At 53.6% G+C, this 18,981-nt stretch overlaps 1 protein-coding gene across 3 annotated transcripts; it reads right to left on the reverse strand.

The window, feature by feature from the left end:
• Nucleotides 1-364: 364 nt before the first annotated feature.
• On the reverse strand, nucleotides 365-8,525 carry ISG20L2 (interferon stimulated exonuclease gene 20 like 2). 3 transcript variants are annotated; one of them, XM_083715990.1, is made up of 4 exons: nucleotides 8,304-8,525; nucleotides 6,354-7,218; nucleotides 5,253-5,453; nucleotides 365-2,979 (listed from the first exon to the last, which is right to left on the reverse strand). In XM_083715990.1, exons 2-4 carry the CDS (start codon nucleotides 7,116-7,118, stop codon nucleotides 2,869-2,871), a joined length of 1,077 nt encoding a protein of 358 aa, XP_083572116.1. In that variant the 5' UTR covers nucleotides 7,119-7,218; nucleotides 8,304-8,525; the 3' UTR covers nucleotides 365-2,868. The 3 variants fall into 3 exon arrangements, with proteins under 3 accessions (XP_083572116.1, XP_083572115.1, XP_083572114.1); XM_083715989.1 differs by lacking the exon at nucleotides 8,304-8,525 and adding an exon at nucleotides 8,046-8,131; XM_083715988.1 differs by lacking the exon at nucleotides 8,304-8,525 and adding an exon at nucleotides 7,832-7,903.
• Between the last annotated feature and the right edge of the window lie 10,456 nt (nucleotides 8,526-18,981).

The following is an 18,981-nucleotide window of genomic DNA, read 5'->3' on the forward strand; positions in this document are numbered from 1 at the left end:
CAGAGAAAAGAAAGGACTTCTGTCCACAAACTGTGGAACTCCCTGCCACAGGAGGCAGTGATGGCCCCCAACTTTAGAAGAGGGTTGGACAAATTCACGGTGGAGGAGGAGGGGGCTATTGAAGGCTACTCACCTTGGTGGGTTATGTCCTGCCTCCAATGTCAGAGGCAGTTACTGGAAAAGGCAGGGAGAGCGCTGCTCTCGCACTCGGGTCCATCGTGTGGACTTCCCATAATGGGCAGGTCCCCTTTGGCCTGATCCAGCTGCAGAGCTCTTTTCATGATCTTCAGATACAGCGGCTCTTCGGATCAGGCCCCTTCCCCCTGCCATGCCTACGCAAGCACACAGGTCTCAAGACAGCCAGTAAGTGAAATATTTTACTTTTTTAGAAAAAGACAAAACAATCCCAAGCACAGACAGAAGACACGCCCGTTCATAATTACCAGCATTAACACAAATGGAATAAGTAAGGTTTTTTTGCAGAGTGTGTGTGGGCTTCTATGTAGGAAATCTATTTCCTGCGCGGGTGGTTTTTAAAAATTATTCTTCCATTTTTGTCTTTGTTTTAAAAAGATGCTCGCTTTAAAACTGCTCGAGAGGAATCTTTCTGAGACTGCTGCAAAGGATCGGCATCAAAGATTTCCGTGGGGAAAACACAATACGTTTGGCAACCGTTTTTAAAATGTTCAATAAAGTTTGTTTAAAATAAATTAGGAGTTCCATGGAGGCCCACTTGGTAGATTGCGAACGCCCCTTTGTGGCGAGTCCCCAAGAGCCCAGGTGGAAGGGGCACAGAAACCCAAACCCCGGGAGGGACAGAGGCTGTGTGCGCCAAAGGCAAGAGAGAAGGACCTTTGGAAAGTTGTTCTTTTTTTATCAGTGGGGGGAAGCAAATGGGGAGATGGGAAAACAAACCTTAAGACCTTTTCGGTATCTCATTAAAAGCAATGTGCTTCGGGGCTCCCTCTTCTTCCCCGAAAGACACACACACCAACACACGTAGCGTCACAACAGCAAGGTGACCTTCTTGCTTCATGGTCACTTGGTGGGAAACAGCACCAGAGAGAAGACAGAGAGTGGCAGAATGAGACACTCACTGGCCAAGACACAGCGATGGAGCCACTTTTGGGACGCAGGGGGGCAAGGGGGGGGGGGTCACAGTGTTCCAGGGAATTTTCAGCATCAGAATGAGAAAATGTGCCCAGTGTTTACCATTGTGGTTTCTTCAAGGATGGGAACTTTGTGCTCCAGGAATGCTCCATTCATTCGGATTGTGCAGCTGGAGGTATTAAGAGGAAGGAAGGGGGAAAGAGGAGCCTCTGCACATCAAAAGGGGAGGGAGGCCTGCCCTTTGCAGAGAGCCCTGCGCCCTAGACCAGCCCTTGGCCACCCCGGGGTCCTTCAGAGCCTGGGAGGCTACAGCTCTGGGGCAGAAGAAGCCTCTGATGCTGCAGTCCAGGGGGGCCCAGACAGAACAGGCAAAGTTCATGTGGGCAGGATCCTACCCATCCTGACCTTGAGGATGTCCCAGCCAGGACCCCAACGCCTGCTGAGCTGAGAAGGGGATGCTTGGCAGGGGGCGCTATGGGCCAACACCTACGGGGCCTCCACTCTCTCTGGGGGGCATTCGTAGGCGCAGGGTGTGCGCTCGTGTGCAACGCCCCCCTCCCCTCAAGGGGAACAGAGATACAGTGGTACCTCGGATTAAGAACTTAATTCATTCTGGAGGTCCGTTCTTAACCTGAAACTGTTCTTAACCTGAGGTCCCACTTTAGCTAATGGGGCCTCCCGCTGCCGCTGCACGATTTCTGTTCTCATCCTGAAGCAAAGTTCTTAACCCAAGGTACTATTTCTGGGTTAGCGGAATCTGTAACCTGGAGTGTCTGTAACCCGAGGTACAACTGCATTCCTTCGCCCAGCCCCACATCTCCACCAGGAAGAGACCACAGGGCAGAAGGCACCTGGTCCTCCTGCGTAAATGTTCCAGGGGTTTTCGTCTTCTAAGTTTAGGGGGCCAAAGTGGGGAGGGGCAGGGGGATGTTCCTGGGATTGCAAACTGTTTTGTGTTTTTCATTGGTGCAACCCACCCGGGGACCTGCTGGTGGAGAGCAGGAAAGAGATTTAAGGAGAATAATGAGAGATTACGAAGGATGAGGAGAAAGTGGGAAGAAGGGAGAGACAGACACCCCCCGCCAACAGGAACCCAAGGGGGTCACCGTCCACACAGGGGGGCTTCCTTGACCCCCGAGGGAGGGGGTGGGGCCAAGGAGGAGGCGGCAGAGGGGAGCTCAAGAACACCAAGTGCATGGGGGGGGCTCCCATCACCTGGCAAGGGAGAGGGGAGACCCGCAGAAGTCAAGCTAGGGAACTGAGTGCCCCCCGCCCTTTTAAGAGGGTGGGGGCAGGAAGCCAGTCTCCCTGCGCCACCGCAGAGGTGGGGAGGGGGGTCACCAAAGATCCCCGGGCCGAGGCAACAGGATGGGCACCTTGGCCTGGTTGGCGCTCAATTCCAACAGCACATGAACCCCACAGCCACCGGGGCCTGGGGAGTGGACAGCACCATGTTGAAAGCCCCCCTCCCTCTGAGGTTCAAGCCGAGAGGGGAGGAGGCCCAGCACCGTTACAGAGAGGAAGGGGAGGAACACGCCAAGGCTGCCGTCAGATGGAAGCGATGTAATGGGCACACTTGCCTCCCTCCCCTCCCCTGCCCCCAGTCAGTTCCTTCACTCTGCCGGCCCTCCTCTCCCTCTGCCCCATGGACCCGTCAACATCCTCCTCCAAACAGCTCGGGGGGGGGGCGGGGAGGGGAGTGTCGGCTTCCCCCAGCGACTCCGGGTTCCAAGGCTTGGTGGCGACTGGAGTTGGGGGTCAGTCCTGAGGAGAAGTGGCCAGCTGCCTCTCCCACTCGTCCTCCACCACCTTGTACAGTTCCATGGTGGCCCGGGCGTCTTCCACTGAGGAGTGGCCTTTGTTCCCCACCTGGGGAGGGGTAAGGAAAGAGGAAGGAAGGAGGAAGATGAGGGCAGGGGTCACGTCTCTCTGACCCCTCACAAAGCGAGAGGACACCCCCTCCCCCCACAAAGCCATCTTCAAATACCTCAAGGGCCGCCCCATGGAAGACAGAGGGATTCAAGTTACAGAAAAAGAGTTTCTGTGGGTAAGAGCCTCCTCGGAAGGGGGTGGGCTCTCCTTCCTTGGCGGTCTCAAAGCAGGGGCTGGGTGGCCCCTGGTCAGGGATGCTTGCATTACGGGGGGTTGGGCTACATGACCCCTGTGGGTTCCTTCCAACTCTACAATTCTATGATACTAGGAAAAGGTGCCCAGATCAAGAAAGAGGTGCACAGCAGCCTGGCTCTGGAGTCACTCAAGGGAACTTCTGCTCTTTGGGGACAAGATAAAATGGGCTCTTTTATACTGCAGAATAGGGACGCGGGTGGTGCTGTGGGTTAAACTACCGAGCCTCTTGGGCTTGCCGATCAGAAGGTCGGGGTTTGAATCCCCGCAACGGGGTGAGCTCCTGCTGCTCGCTCCCTGCTCCTGCCAACCTAGCGGTTCAAAAGCACCTCAAAGTGCAAGTAGATAAATAGGTACCGCTCTGGTGGGAAGGTAAACGGCGTTTCCATGCGCTGCTCTGGTTCGCCAGAAGTGGCTTAGTCATGCTGGTCACATGACCCGGAAGCTGTATGCCGGCTCCCTCGGCCAGTAAAGCGAGATGAGCGCCGCAACCCCGGAGTCGTCTGTGACTGGACCTAATGGTCAGGGGTCCCTTTACCTTTATACTGCAGCTCACTATAAATTTATAGAATTGCATTGTTTCAAAGGATTTGCTCTGGTTGCCTGCTTTATTTATACGCTACTGTGTTTTGAGCTTACAGCAACTGCAGTATTTGCTGCTCTTTTCTGCTGCTACTGTGAGCTGCTCAGAGTTCAGTATTAAATCAAATGCCGGATCTCCTCCAAGGCCAGGGGACTCTGCTCCTCAGTGGCCCTCCAGATGCTGCCAGACTCCGTCTCCCACCAGCCCTGGTACCACCACGGCCCAATGGGCAGGGGTGATGGGAACTGTAGTGTGGCAGCCGCCTGGAGGGAGCCACAGGGGCTACTCCTGCTCCTGCAGTGTCGTCTAAAAACTGCACAGACAGATGGCACAAACAGATTTGGAAAAGCTCCTCCTGGTCATTGTCCGCAACCTTTTTCTCTCCGGGCTCAAGGAAACAATGGTGTGAGCTTTTTGATGCATATGCACTGACCTGGACCCTGCAGTTGTCATCTGAGGCCCTTCTTTGAGAGCCTCCTCAATGTCTGGAGGGTGGCAACACAACAGCAGGGCCTTTTCTGTGGTATCTCCCAGTTCATGGTATGCTCTCCCCAGGGAGCCTCACTTGGCACCTTCATTATGTACAGTACTGTATCTTTAAGTGCCTGGTGAAAGCTTTCCTTTTTAACCAGGCCTTTTCCCTGTCTGGCCTTTTAGGGTGGTGGGGTGTTTTAAAATCTGTTTTAATGAGGCGTTTTTTTGTAATGGATCTATGTGGGTTTTGCTTGTTTACTTGGTTGCACGCTGCTTTGAATTTCCTTTAAAACAATGAACAGGGCAGTGATACAATGACTACTGCAATCAACACAAGATAATATCACCAAGGCAACTATCTGTGAACAAACTCTAAATGTCAATCCATAAAAAGGGCAAAAGTAGTTTCCCCCCACAACAGGTTGTATCTTGAGCAACCGCAAACACAGTAACAAAGTCACGGAGCTTTGTAGTAAATAATGTACCGTACAAGAGAAGAGAGTACGGAAACAACTTAAAGCAGGGGTGTATCTTTCCCTATCTGCATGTTTCCATCAGGAAAGAGGACGATGACCTTCAGTTTGTTAAACTTCCTCCAACAAGTGAACCACTTTCAAGTCAACTCTTTATTTACCGCATTTGCTATTATTTATGATAAAACCTATTTGGGAAAGAAACTACTTTTGCCATTTTTATGGACGTTTATGGTTTGTTTACTGATAGTTGCCTTGGGGATATTATCTGGTGGCAACTGAACTGCCTTCGCAAGAAAAATCAAGCAATGCATTTAATAAATAATAACAACAACTACAGCCAGCCAAGAGGAGGGACTCTTGAAAAGGAAGTCTGCCAAGACACTGTCATTGGGCCTTTTCCCAAAGAGCTGGCTGCCAGCCAGTGTAGGCAACACTGAGCCAGATGGGGGGGGGGGGAGAGCAGACGGACAAGGCGGGGGTGTTACCTGGATGTCCCTGTGGAGGAGCTGCTTGGTGAGGCGCTTCAGGGAGGCCTGCTCGTTCTCCGGGAAGCCGGCCTTGCGGTTGAGCAGAGGGTTCTTCGAGGTGTCCCTGGTCAGTGACTTGGGATGGAAATACTTGAGGGCTTTGAAGTCATTGTGGATGGCGTGGCCCACAACTATCTTCCCAGAGAGGACCTTGAGGATCTGAAAGGCAGGGAGGGGGAGGGATGTCATCAGTCAGCGCTCAATAGCTCAAGACTCAGCCTGTAGCCCAGGCTTCCTCAAACTTGGCCCTCCAGATGTTTTGAGACTACAATTCCCATCATCCCTGACCACTGGTCCTGCTAGCTGGGGTCATGGGAGTTGTAGGCCAAAAATTCTGGAGGGAAGAGTTTGAGGAAGCCTGCTGTAGCCAGTCAAGCACAGCAGGATGCAGACCCACAAAGACATCGTAGCTGCAGTCTGACCCACTTCACCCATAAAGGTAAAGGGACCCTGATCATTATGTCCAGTCGTGACCAACTCTGGGGTTGCGGCACTCATCTCACCTTATTGGCTGAAGGAGCTGGTGGCCAGCAAGACTTAAGCCGCTTCTGGCGAAGCAGAGCAGCACACGGAAACGCCGTTTACCTTCCCGCCACAGTGGTACCTATTTATTTACTGGCACTCTGACGTGCTTTCTAACTGCTAGGTTGGCAGGAGCAGGGACTGAGCAACGGGAGCTCACCCCATTGCGGGGATTCAAACCGCCGGCCTTCTGATCGGCAAGTCCTAGGCTCAGTGGTTTAACCCACAGCGCCACCCGCGTCCCTTACTTCACCCATAAGAGGATATAAAAGAAGAGCCCTGCAACAGGATGAGGCCAAAGGGCTCCTTCCTTAGTCCAGCATCCTGTTGTCACTGTGGCCAAATACCCCATAGAACCTAGGAATCCAGATAGACTGCCTCTGGACCTTGAGGTTCCATAAGAAGAGAGTAAGAGCTGCTAGGCCAAATGCTTCAACCAGATGCCAGAATAAAAATACAGACTGCCTTGGTTGTAATGAAAACATGGAAAACCTTGTGTGGGGCAGGGGGATCTCTAAAGGCTCCCCCCTCACTCACCTCCTTCTGGGCCACCTTGAAGGGGACGGCGTTCTTCATGTGGTGCCTCTGAATGCCACTCCAGCGCGTCCGGTAGTTGGTGATGGGGCTGAGGGGCCGCACGTACTTGTCGTACATCACGTCGCCGTGGTAGCTGACCACGCTGCAGCGCGCCAAGTCACTGACGCGCCCGCCGGGGCCCGTGCCCACCATCTCACAGTCAATGGCCACCACCTTGCTGGGCTTGGGCGGCAGCAGCACCGGGGACAGCCCGCTCTCAAACTCGCTCAGCAGGGCCACCCTCCGGATCTCGCCCGCGGCCCCATTGGCCTGCGCCCCATTGTGCCTCGCAGAGGAACCACCCCCCGCAGTGCTCCCTGCTTTGCTCGAGGCTGCGCCCCCCCCAGAGGCATTGCCTCCCTGGGAGCCAGAGTCCTTAGCCCCGCGGGCGGCCTTCTCCTTGGGGAATGTCTTGGTCCTGCAGGCCGAGCTGTCCTCCCGCAGAGGCTTCCTGTCCTGTCCGGCGGACGCCCCCTTCCTGTCCACTTTCAGCCTCTTTCTGTCCCGCTCACAGTCTGCCCCGCCGTGCTTCTGAGAGGCATCCCGTCGCGGCAGTGGGGCTTGCCCAGGAAGCTGCTTCTGCTTCAGAAAGCCTTTCCGCTCCAGGAACTGCCGGCGCTTGATGAACCGCTGGTGCTTCTGGTTCCCCTCAGAGGCCTTCTTGGGCTGTGCAGGGAGGGACGTGTCCAGGTTGAGAAGGAGATCCGACATGGTGCCCTCCTCCATGGACGAACCGGGACCACGAGGAGGAGAGGCCAGCAAGCGGGCACTGCTCTAGAGAGGCCGCGAGGGGCGCGATGCTGGACATGTCCACATGCTAACAAGGCTGGGGAGAGAGATGGGGAGGGACAGGGTGAATTTCCAGCATTTGGGGGGAGGATTCACAAAGTTGTAAGCCATGCTGACTTATGTTCAGGATGTTTGCTCCGGAGGTTACTGGAAAGCAAACTGCAGAGCTACTCAGGGGTCCTAGTTAACTCAGTCCAGAGCCACGAGGACCGGAATCTCGCCATAAAAAGTTGAATTCTTTTAATATTGTTTTTTAATGACCCCCCCTATGTTTTCAGCTGTTCTCATTTTATCTGCTTGGTGGGCAGAGCCCCTGCTTCAGATGCAGAATATCTGAGGTTCAATCCTAGGTGTCACCTCCAGGTAGGGCTGGGAAAAAGGACTCCTGTCTGAAACCCTGGAGAGCCCCTGCTGCCCTTCAGCGCAGAAAAATAAGCAGCTGCTCTGGCTTGATACAAGGCAGCCTCCCTGGTTCCTGTTCCTGTGAAGGTGGCCTCCATCACCCACCCACCCACCCAGGAAGTGTAATGCCACCCTGTGCCAGCCTCCCCCTGCCTGGCGCCCACTGAGAAGGCTCCTCCTCCTGCAACATCCTGAGTGGCCAGGCAGCAACTGGAGACGAAGCCTATTCCCCAATTCCCTGCTCACACTCTTGGGGTGCTATGAAGGGAGAAGGGGTGCGGCCCCGCTGCTGGAGATGGTACTTGATGACCTCTGGGGGTCCCTTCCGGGTTCCAGGCAGATGACAGGAGGGAGCAGGATGGCCGGGGTCCCAGGGCAGAGACCCTCCCCTCCCAGCCTCCCCGGGGGGCGGCCTGGCCAAGGGGTGCAAAGAGACGCCCTCCTCCCTCCCCCCCCACCTACCCGGCTCAGCCCCACTGCGCCCCCGGGATTGGCCTGGCGGGGCTGGAGAGGGGGGTTTGTGACATGGGCTGAGCTCACCAGGCTCCTGGGCCGGGAGGGGGAAAGGGAAGGGCAGCCTCCCCCCAACCCCGCCCGCGGGGCCACGTGCGCCAAGGAGGCTCGCCCGGCGGGGACTTGGGGCCTGGAGAGCGGGAAGGGGCCCCCAAAGGTCATCCAGCGCAACCCGCCGGCCCGGCGCCCGCCCCCCTCCCGCCTCACCTGCCGCCGGGGCTCGGCCGCCGCCGCTCACCCGGAACCGGAAAGGCCCGCCAGGGGGCGGGTCAGTCCCACTTCCGGTCCCGCGCCACGCTCCTTTCTTTCCTCCCTCTCCGTCTCTCCTCCTCTCGCGAGACTTCCCGCCTCTCTCGGGGCGCTTCTCCCTGAGGGGAAAGAAGGAAGGCGGGCAGCCGAACGGGGCCAAGCTGCTGGCCAAGCAAAGAGCGCATGCGCCCCCTCGCGGGCCGAGCCAGTCGCTTGGATACTGAATCCCCATTGGTTGGCTGCTCGCCCCGCCCAACCCCGCGGGCCACCGACTGGAGTTGCTATGACGACGCGCCCACAAACCAGCCTCCTGCGCGTCGGGTCGTACCATTTGGCCGCGAGGGGGAGGCAGGCTGGCGCGGCACGTGGCGGGGTCGCCAGCTGTGGTTTTCTGACTACAGTTCCCATCATGCCTGGCCGCTGGTCCTGCTAGCGAGGGATGATGGGAGTTGTAGTCCAACAGCAGCTGGAGGGCCAAGTTTGGGAAAGGCGGTCCTGGAATTTCCGCTTCTTGCTGCCAAATGTTGTCGGTCTTCAAGGCTTCAAAAATATCGTTGTAAAAGACAAAGGACAGTCGCTATTCATGGAGGCGCATCGTTAAACTGGGGAACTCCCTGCCACGAGAGTCTGGGTGGCTTTAAAAGAGGACAGATTCGTGGAGGGCGAGGGCGCTGTGGATGGTGTTACGGGGGGGGGGGATTAAATGCCATTATAAATGCACGGGGATATGTGTGGTCACACCATCAAGAAGGCTGATCGCCGAAGAATGGATGCTTTTGAATTCCGGTGCTGGAGGAGACTCTGGAGAGTCCCATGGACTGCAGGAAGATCCAACCTCTCCATTCTGAAGGAAATCAGCCCTGAGTGCTCACTGGAAGGACGGATCCTGAAGGAAAAGACCCTGATGTTGGGAAAGATGGAGGGCACAAGGAGAAGGGGACAACAGAGGACGAGATGGTTGGATAGTGTTCTCGAAGCTACCAGCATGAGGGAGGCAGTGGGAGACAGGAGGGCCTGGCATGCTCTGGTCCAGGGGGTCACGAAGAGGCGGACACAAATAAACGACAACACACACACACACACACGTGTCCACAAACACCAAATCTCTTTCATTGTAACTACAGGTAATGCAATAGGATTCCTTCTGCACATGGCCTTTGCAACACAGCTCAGTTACATGCTAACAAATATCTACAATATTTTAATCACTTTTAATCTAAGACAAATTTCTCAAAGTCTCAGATTCAGTAGATGAGAAGGTACATATTAATTTCAGAAAAATAAGGCATCTCTCCTTCATCATCACCAAGCATTTCTCCTTCGCCAGAGTGGCTGGGAAAACCCAATCAGAGGTACAAATAAAAGCAGCAGCAGCAGCATCTGACTTATTGGATGTGTTGAAGCAGAGCTTGAATGTCTGCCAGGGATTCTTCAGTTGTGATTCCTGGCTTGCAGCTGGCAGGGCTCCCTTCCCACGCTACAATTCTATTATTCCCAAATTGGGAAGGGTCCCTTTTTGGGGATCCATGTTCTCTATTACGTACTGGATGTGATTTGTTGCACAATGTGCCATTTAGCCACGAGGTGGCGGCCTGTGCCCATCAATACTGCATTTACAACCTGCTGACGACTGGTGCAAAGTGAAAAGACTTGAGAGCGCAAGACCCCTGTTACTTCACCTGGTCAAAGACCCCCCACCCCAGTTCAGCATCTTCTTCTCACAGAGGCCAAGCAAAGCCCCCTCTGTTGGAGGAGATGTCTCATCCAAGCCCAGATTTTAAAAATGTAGGGAGATGAGAAGAGCGACCCTGAAGTTTGCTGGCTGCTGGGAGAGCCAACTGATCAGGAGCCCCTCGACTTCCTCAATAGGGTGACGCAGATCGTTTTCCTTTCTAAATTATAGTCCCCATGAAAAGTCACCAATGTTTGAGTGCAAATTGCTCCTAATAGGCACATGTACAATTTTGCCTAATAGACACATTTTTTGCAAAGCAATTCCCCCAAAGGCAATATATTCTTTTGTATGTTATTTTCACTAATGTGGATGAATTTTAAATCCACAATTTGCCCTAATCTGTTTATTAATATAGACATTGCTTGCCTGGAGAACTATGCTTCAAAATTTGGGGAAGTGCAAATTTGGGGAAGTGCAAAGGAGATTCCATCTAAAGATTAGGAATAATAATAATATTTTATTTTATTATTTATACCCTACCCATCTGGGAGTTTTCTGACACTAAAAGCTGTTTGACAGTGGAACAGACTACATCAGAAGGTGGTGGACATTTTAAGGCATAAGTCAGACGGCCATCTGCCAGGCATTCTGAGCTGTGGTTCCTGCATTGCAGAGGGTTGGACTAGATGACCCTTGGTGTCCCTTCTGACTCTATGATTCAGTGCATTTTCAGTTCCCATATTGTTTGGGAAAGTGCAGATTAGGCAGATTCATCTTCCAGTGCAAAAGGGATCAATTTTCTTCCTCCGCCCTTGCATTTTATCGATGAACTGCAATCAATCCTTTCTGTTCCACACGCTCTGAGCGAGGCCGACCTGTTGCCGCTCCCTCGATGGGCAAAGAGCCAGAAAGGTCAGGACTTCATCTGTGTGAACCGGGCAAGATCTAAGCTCTGCTGTGATGAATTCTTCCAGCCACCCCCCGGAGGCCTGCGCAGCGGCCGTCAGTCTTCCTCGCACTTGGCATTTTTGCCATTTCAGAGACTTTTTGAGGGCCCCTGCGGGCCCAGGAATATTGAGACAACAATTCACACTCAACACTAAACAAGACATCAGCAAAAATTGGGAAAGTCTGAAAAGGGAGCCTCAGTGGGATAAATGTGTGGACCACAGAAGAACCAAGCGGGGGGAGGTTTGATTCTGTTCCATGATGGCAAACTTAAGAACATGTGAATAGTTAGAATTCCTGCTCCGTGATTGCAGTCATGGGATTGTTCTCTATTGCATGACGGTGTATGTTTTGACTCCACAGAGTGGGAAGTGACGGAGACAGGATGTTTGTGTTCCTGTGTTCTGTGAAGTGGGACTATTGTCCTGTGTTCTCTTTCTCTTTGCTGTCTGATGCTGGAGAGAGAGGGAGCCATGTTGCAGTGCTCCCTGTGTGTTTATATGCAAATAAAGTAGATTAGCCAAAATGCTGAGTTGCTGAGGTCTGTTACGCAAGCTGCACAAACTCTGCGGATCCCTAAGTGTGCCGGTGTCAGTGATGTTCGGGCTGAAGAAAGCTTTTGAAGCTCCCAAATGATCGAGCAGGAGGGAGAGAACATGCCAGTCAGACATGTGTCTCTGCCAGGGTCCTACTCAAGTATAGGCTGAACTCTTGACATTAGAAGAGCCCTGCAGGGTTAGACAAATAGCCCATCTAGTCCAGCTTCCAGTTTTCATAGTGGACCCTCAAATGCACCAAAAGGGAAACCCACAAGCAGAAACTCAGTGCATGAGCCCCCTCCCCTCCTGCGGTTTCCAGCAACTGGTGTTATTCAGAAGCATCCCTGCCTCATAGCTATCATTGCAAGCATCCTTCAGTGACCCTTTCCTCCTCCATGAATTTGCCCCATCCTCCTTTAAATCCACCCAGGTTGCTGCCCATCGCTGCCTCCTGTGGCAGGGAGTTCCACAGAACCCTGCTCTGTGTGAATAAATCCTTTCAAACTGGGAGGGGTGGCTAACACCCCAGAGGACAGGATCACACTTCAAAACGACCTTGACAGATTAGAGAACTGGGCCAAAACAAACAAGATGAATTTTAACAGGGAGAAATGTAAAGTATTGCACTTGGGCAAAAAAATTGAGAGGAACAAATACAAGATGGGTGACACCTGGCTTGAGAGCAGTACATGTGAAAAGGATCTAGGAGTCTTGGTTGACCACAAACTTGACATGAGCCAACAGTGTGACACGGCAGCTAAATAAGCCAATGCAATTCTGGGCTGCATCAATAGGAGTATAGCATCTAGATCAAGGGAAGTAATAGTGCCACTGTATTCTGCTCTGGTCAGACCTCACCTGGAGTACTGTGTCCAGTTCTGGGCACCACAGTTCAAGAAGGACACTGACAAACTGGAACGGGTCCAGAGGAGGGCAACCAAAATGGTCAAAGGCCTGGAAACGATGCCTTATGAGGAACGGCTAAGGGAGCTGGGCATGTTTAGCCTGGAGAAGAGGAGGTTAAGGGGTGATATGATAGCCATGTTCAAATATATAAAAGGATGTCACATAGAGGAGGGAGAAAGGTTGTTTTCTGCTGCTCCAGAGAAGCGGACACGGAGCAATGGTTCCAAACTACAAGAAAAAAGATTCCACCTAAACATTAGGAGGAACTTCCTGACAGTGAGAGCTGTTTGACAGTGGAATTTGCTGCCAAGGAGTGTGGTGGAGTCTCCTTCTTTGGAGGTCTTTAAGCAGAGGTTTGACAACCATATGTCAGGAGTGCTCTGATGGTGTTTCCTGCTTGGCAGGGGGTTGGACTCGATGGCCCTTGTGGTCTCTTCCAACTCTATGATTCTATGATTCTATGATTCTCTCCACCTGCTAGAGGTAGCCTGGCGGCCTTTATTAACTTCCCTTTCCTCCTTCCCAGCCTCAAGGGCTGCCAGCTACAATGCTTCCTGAGAGCTGATTTCAAGACTCCAGGCGGCTGGCCCAGGAGAGCTCCCCCTGATCCGGGCCCAGTAACTGCAGAGAGGGCAAGAGTAGCTGCAGCCGGAGCTAAGGACAAGTGGATGCAAAGAACTCCACTCTCATCTGCATTCTCCTCCCGGCTAAGTTCCAAAAGGGGCAACCCTGAGACAGCCACGCCACCCCCTGGACTTTGCCCCCACCAAGGAAATATTTGAGGGGGCTGGGAATGGATGGGCATTGCCATTCAAACGGTGTGTGCGCACCGTGTCATGTGATCGATTGTGTGCCGCAGGGCTTGCCTCCTTCCTCCAATATTTTATTCAAGCAGATGGGCGCTGGCTGAGGTTGGGGGGCAGCTGAGAACCTAAGGAGAGCCTGGCTGCTGGATCAGGCCAAGAGGGGGCCAACTAGCCCAGCAGTCTGTTCCCTCCTGATGCCTAGGCCTAAAGAGAAACCCAGGAGGAGAACCTGAGCCCAAGAGCCCTGTCTCCTCCTGGGGCCATTCAGAAGCATTCTCAAATCTTATTTTAATGCCAGCCAAGTTGGTTGGAGGTTGCAAGGCGTCTGAATCCCTGGAAACTGCAGAAGGGGAGAATTGCTCTTGCTCCTGGTCCCGCTTGCAGGTTTCACACAGGGATCTGGCTGGCCACTGTGAGGAAAGGATTCAGGAAGAGGTGGCCCATTGGCCTGATCCAGTGGACTCTCCTTGTCAGTATGACCGGCCCAAGGTCACCCAGTGAGCTTCATGGCTGAGTGGAGGATTTGAACCCTGGTCTCTCCCAGGTCCCAGTCAGACACACCAGTTGCCACTGGCTGGTGGGGCCACGACACCACAGGCCCTGCAAAGCATCTGATGTGCTGAACTCGCCAAACACTGCTTGGGATGGTGGCATTCGTCTGAGGCATTTCTGTTTGCGATGGGGAGGGGATGAGCACTAAGCCTCATTCGACCTGCGTTAGATCTATTACTCGGACGGTTGTGTGACTTAATCAAGCTTTAGCTTCCTGATGCCTGCATTTTACGCCTGCCCCCGCAAAGGTGACTGCGAGATTTTGCAAGAAAACCCACCCACCCACCCACACATATATGCGTGTTATATTTTATTTTTGTTACCGATCAGCGAGGGCTCCGCTCGGAAAATAAAGCATCCACTCGCTCAAGTGAGCAGGTGACAAAAGCGCTGGCAGTGGGAAGAATGAGCGCTGTATATCAGAGGCCTCCGAGGGATGAGACTCCGCTCCAGAATGCAAAGGAGGCTCCTTGCAGGGAGAAAGCAAGCCAGGCCAGTGGGGGCTTTCCCGCAGATGCGCTGGCTGTCTACATGCGGGGAGAAGAGGGTTTTGCTTTTAAAAAATGAACAAACAAAATGAGAGGCATTCCAAAATTTGACCTTCCCACCGCCCCATGCGCCTGCCGTCATCTGTAGTCAAACAGCCCAAGGAGGTCCTTGCCACATGGTTCTGGTATGGTCCTTTCCAGGTCTCGGCCACGTGAATCTGGAAAATGTGCCTCCTCCATTGTTAGGCTGCACTCACGCGGCACCCTGTTCTGGTATCCCTGAGTGCTAACTTCCACATTATATTTGAGCTTTCATAAAAGCCACTTCTGGAAATATAGCAGAACCTAGTGCAAGTTCGTGTAATTTGCTTCCAGGAAGAAGGGAAAAAATACGTGCTTGCAAATAACAGGGAAACGAGAGCTAAACTTGCTCTAGATTCTGCTGGATTTCCAGAAGCAGCTTCAACCTTGAGAGGACGCTCAGATACAATGCGGAAATTCACAGGAGAAGGTCAGGAAGTTGAGATAAACTGCCGTGTGAACCGAGCCTGAGCTTCGCCACTTCAGTCCAAGCCCTGGAGAAGCCATGCATGCCAACAGCTTACAGCAGGCATCCCCAAACTCGGCCCTCCAGATGTTCTGGGACTACAATTCCCATCATCCCTGACCACTGGTCCTGTTAGCTAGGGATGATGGGAGTTGTAGTCCCAAAACATCTGGAGGGCCGAGTTTGGGGATGCCTGGCTTACAGCAAGGGTGAAGGATGTTTTTCAGTTTGGGGCTGAGATCCACCCCCAACCTTCCGGGAGGTGCATGGCAGAGATGGGCGGGGCAGAGGCAAAAGTGGGTGGAGCAACGAATGCATATTTTACGTCAAAGTGCAAGTAGATAAATAGGTACCACTCCTGCGGGAAGGTAAACAGCTGGGCTGCTCTGGTTCGCCAGAAGCGGCTTAGTCCTGCTGGCTACATGACCCGGAAGCTCCCTCGGCCAGTAAAGCAAGATGAGCGCAGCAACCCCAGAGTTGGCCATGACCGGACCTAATGGTCAGGGGTCCCTTTACCTTTACCTTTAGGCCAATCCCCGGGCCCACAACAGTGTGTCTTCCAAGCAGGCCACCAGGGGGCGATATCAGAGCCAAAGCATTCAACGCAGCTGGGAAGGAGGGCTGGCGAGGGGCGTGGTCTGAGGGGGCGTGGCTGAGGAGGGTTCAAAGGGCCGGATAGAGAGGGCTGGAGGGCCATATGCGACCCTTCCCCACCCCTGAGTTTACAGCTTTAGGAACACGATTCTTCCTTTTCCTCTCCTTGCAGGTAGAAGGAGGCAAGATGCAGATTTATGCAAATGCTGTTTGACTCACTCGCCTCTTTGTCGCCCTGTTTCTTTCTTTCTTTCTTTCTAAAAGTGCAGGGACCCCCCCCCCCAGCTGAGCAGCGATTTCTCTCTCTCTCTTCCTCCCTCTGTAATTACAGACCATCTCCTCTCCCCGGCACGCATAATTATGACACTAGGGATGTAGAGCACAAAAAAATAAAAATCACCCTTGAGGTGGGAGGGTGAGAGAGCGAGAGCGCGAAGCGAGGCTTCATCTGTGTTGTTTGCTAAGTAGATTTTACTCCTCCCATAAAAATGAGGTGATGCAGGAATGCAGATGTTTTGGCCCCTCTCGCTTCAGCATAAAATGTACCGTTGCAGGTTTCCTTTCCTCTCAAAAAATGGGGGGGGGGGGAAGAGATCACCGGAGGAATCTTCTGGCGCGCGATGTGCCGGGTTCGGCAGGGCGAGGGAGAGACGCTGCCCTCACCTACAATCGTCTTCGCGGTGAAACAAATAACCACCCGAAATTACTCAGCCTCCCGGTGAATCATTTCCAGAACACCTCGTCATTTATCCGAGGGCTTCTCTCGCCCTCGCCGGCGCGTTGAGTCACAGGCTCCCGTTTTATCACAGGCTGGATAAACTCGAACTTAATATAGCCAATTTGTTTAAAGGCAATTTCTGTGGAATTGGGAGCGGCTGGCAAATGGGCTCGTATTTTGGGACTGGAGCGAGAATGATGGGGTGGCGTGGTTGGAGATGCACATGCTCAGGAAGGGAATCTTTCCCCCAAAATTAAGCAGCCACCTCTATGAATTCTTCTTCCGGGCTTCCTGTGATGGGCATCTGCTTGGCCCCTGGGAGAACCAGAGACTGGACTAGACGGCCTCCCTGGGCCTGATTCAGCAGAAAGGCTCTTTTGAGGTTCTTATGAAAGAGGGCATCAAATTGCAGCCACTGCTACCCGTGATTTGTTGTTGTCCTTGAGTCGTGTCCGCCTCTTCGTGACCCCCTGGACCAGAGCATGCCAGGCCCTCCTGTCTTCCACTGCCCCCCTCAGTAGCTTTGAGAACACTGTCCCACCATCTCGCCCTCCACCATCCCCTTCTCCTTGCACCCTCCATCTTTCCCCACATCAGGCTCTTCTCCAGGGAGTCTTCTCTTCTCATGAGGTGGCCAAAGTCTTGGAGCCTCAGCTTCAGGATCTGTCCTTCCAGTGAGCACTCAGGGCTGATTTCCTTCAGAATGGAGAGGTTGGATCTTCTTGCAGTCCATGGGACTCTCAAGAGTCTCCTCCAGCACCAGAATTAAAAAGCATCAATTCTTCCGGCGATCAGCCTTCTTGATGGTCCAGCTCTCACTTCCATACATCACTACTGGGAAAACCAGAGCTTTTACTATACGGACCTTTGTTGGCAAGGTGACGTCTCTGCTTTTTAATATGTTGTCTAGGTTTGCCATCGCCTTTCTCCCAAGGAGCAGGCGTCTTTTAATTTCGTGACTGCTGTCACCATCTGTAGTGATCATGGAGCCCAAGAAAGTAAAATCTCTCACTGCCTCAATTTCTTCCCGTGAAATCACCACCCGTGATTTACCTGGGTGTAAACCTTGAACTCAAGGCAGGCTAGTTTCTGAGTAGACACGGGCAGGATTACACGCTTGGTCTGGGATGAACTCTTGCAGATTTTGCAAAGCCTTTTCAAAGGTGCAACACCAGCCCTGCATCCTCCTCATGCTTATTTCAAAGGCTAGTAGCCACTGCGGCTGAGTGTACATTGCAGCAATGTGCTTCTGAATGATACCAGTTCCTGGGCATTTCAAGTGGGGAGAGCCGCGCAGCTCCTGCTTGTGGGTTTCCCATAGAATCAGGCATCTGGTTGGCCACTGTGAGAAGAGGAGGCTGCACTAGGTGGGCCATTGGCCTGATCCATGAGGTTCTTCTGGTGTTCTTGAAGAGCCTCCAGGTCCAGAGGCAGTCTATCTCGATTCCTAGGGGGCTTTTTGGCCATGGTGAGAACAGGAAGCTGGGGCAGATGGGTCCTCACTCTTCTGCCCCGTAGGCAGTAGTATCTCCCAGCTTCATTCCCTGACAGCTTCTCCAGGGACGACTAGGAACCGCTCCCTAGTTGCAAGAAAACCTAGAGAACCGCTGATGGTCATCTCGAGTCTAGACAGGGCGGAGCTGGATGGGCAAATGGTTTGACTCTGCTGAAGGCAGTTTGATCAGTTCCCTGCTAAACCAGCACTTCACTCAGAAATCAGGAGGACTGGAATCTTACTTCATTTCAATGGGACTAGGCTGTCGTGCAATGCAGCCACTTTGCACGCAGAAGGTCCCGGGTTCAGTCATAAGAACAAATGAAGACCCAGGTGGATGAGGCCGCTAGGGGCCCATCTGGTGCGGCCTCCTGTTCTCACCACGGGCTCCCAGAGGCCCTTCATAGAAAACCCGCCCCAGAGCCCCCTCTCCTCTTGCGCCTTTGTAAGCATTCCTGCCTCCGAGCCTGGAAGCGCAGCGTGTCTAGGATGCGCCAATAGCCCTCTCCCGCTCCCTGAATCTGCGCGATCCTCTCTTAAAGCCGCCCAGGCTGGTGGCCCTTGCTGCCTCCTGCGGAAAGGAGTTCCACAGCTTGATCCATGCGCGCTCTCTTTCCAGGCCGGGCCACGAAGGCGCTTCCCCGCCCTTGCCACCACCTGCATCCCCGCCCGGAGAGGGGCTGCTGCTGCTGCTGCTGCTGCTGCCAGCCGGTGAAGACAGCCCTGCTTTAGCCGGGAGTCAGGCTCCTCGCCTGGCAGCTCCTTGTCTTCCTCCCGCCTCTGAACCAGACCTCACAGATGTTCCCCGTTTCATCCTACACGCTCCCCAGGCGGCCTGTCAAATCAAGGCAGGACAAAAATACGTTGAAAGCGAAGCTCTCCTTTTAAAAAAATGTATTAAAAAGTGGGGAATCAAAAGCGAGCCCCCTCCCCTGCTTCTAATGGCTTGTAGCCCTGTCGAAGTCTGCGGGGGAACATCAGCGAGGAGGCGAGAGCAGCGCGCCGAGCGATTCCTGAACAGCCGCGAGCGGCTCCCCGCTCCCCGCCTCCCCGTTTCATCCTGGAATAAATTTGAATACATCTCGGCCTCCCGGAATACGCTCGCCACCTGGCGCGGAAAAGAGGGGGCTGGTCTCCCTCGGTGGGAGCGGGCATCGCTCGTCTCGGGGCCGGAGGCGCAGAAAAGGCTTCCCTCCCTTTCGCCACTCGTCCCCGGACCAGAGAGAGAGAGGGCAGGGGCGCAAAAAGAGACGCAAAGCGGGACTGCTCGTCCCCACTGCCCTGCGGGGGGGGGGGGGGAGTCGGCAAGCTGCCCCGATTCGGGCAGAGTCGTGGCTCCAAAAAGAACTCCCCTCCCCTTCATTTGAT

This window comes from Podarcis gaigeae, assembly GCF_964106915.1.
Source record: "Podarcis gaigeae genome assembly, chromosome: 16".
Taxonomy (NCBI): domain Eukaryota; kingdom Metazoa; phylum Chordata; class Lepidosauria; order Squamata; family Lacertidae; genus Podarcis; species Podarcis gaigeae.

Excerpts from the sequence above, each read along its gene's own strand:
- ISG20L2 (XM_083715990.1), bottom strand. The coding sequence starts at position 7,118 with ATGGAGGAGGGCACCATGTCGGATCTCCTTCTCAACCTGGACACGTCC. Across the intron at positions 5,454-6,353 it reads TCAAGGTGGCCCAGAAGGAG|ATCCTCAAGGTCCTCTCTGG; the intron begins GTGAGTGAGGGG and ends CCTGCCTTTCAG. Across the intron at positions 2,980-5,252 it reads TCCTCCACAGGGACATCCAG|GTGGGGAACAAAGGCCACTC; the intron begins GTAACACCCCCG and ends ACCCCTCCCCAG.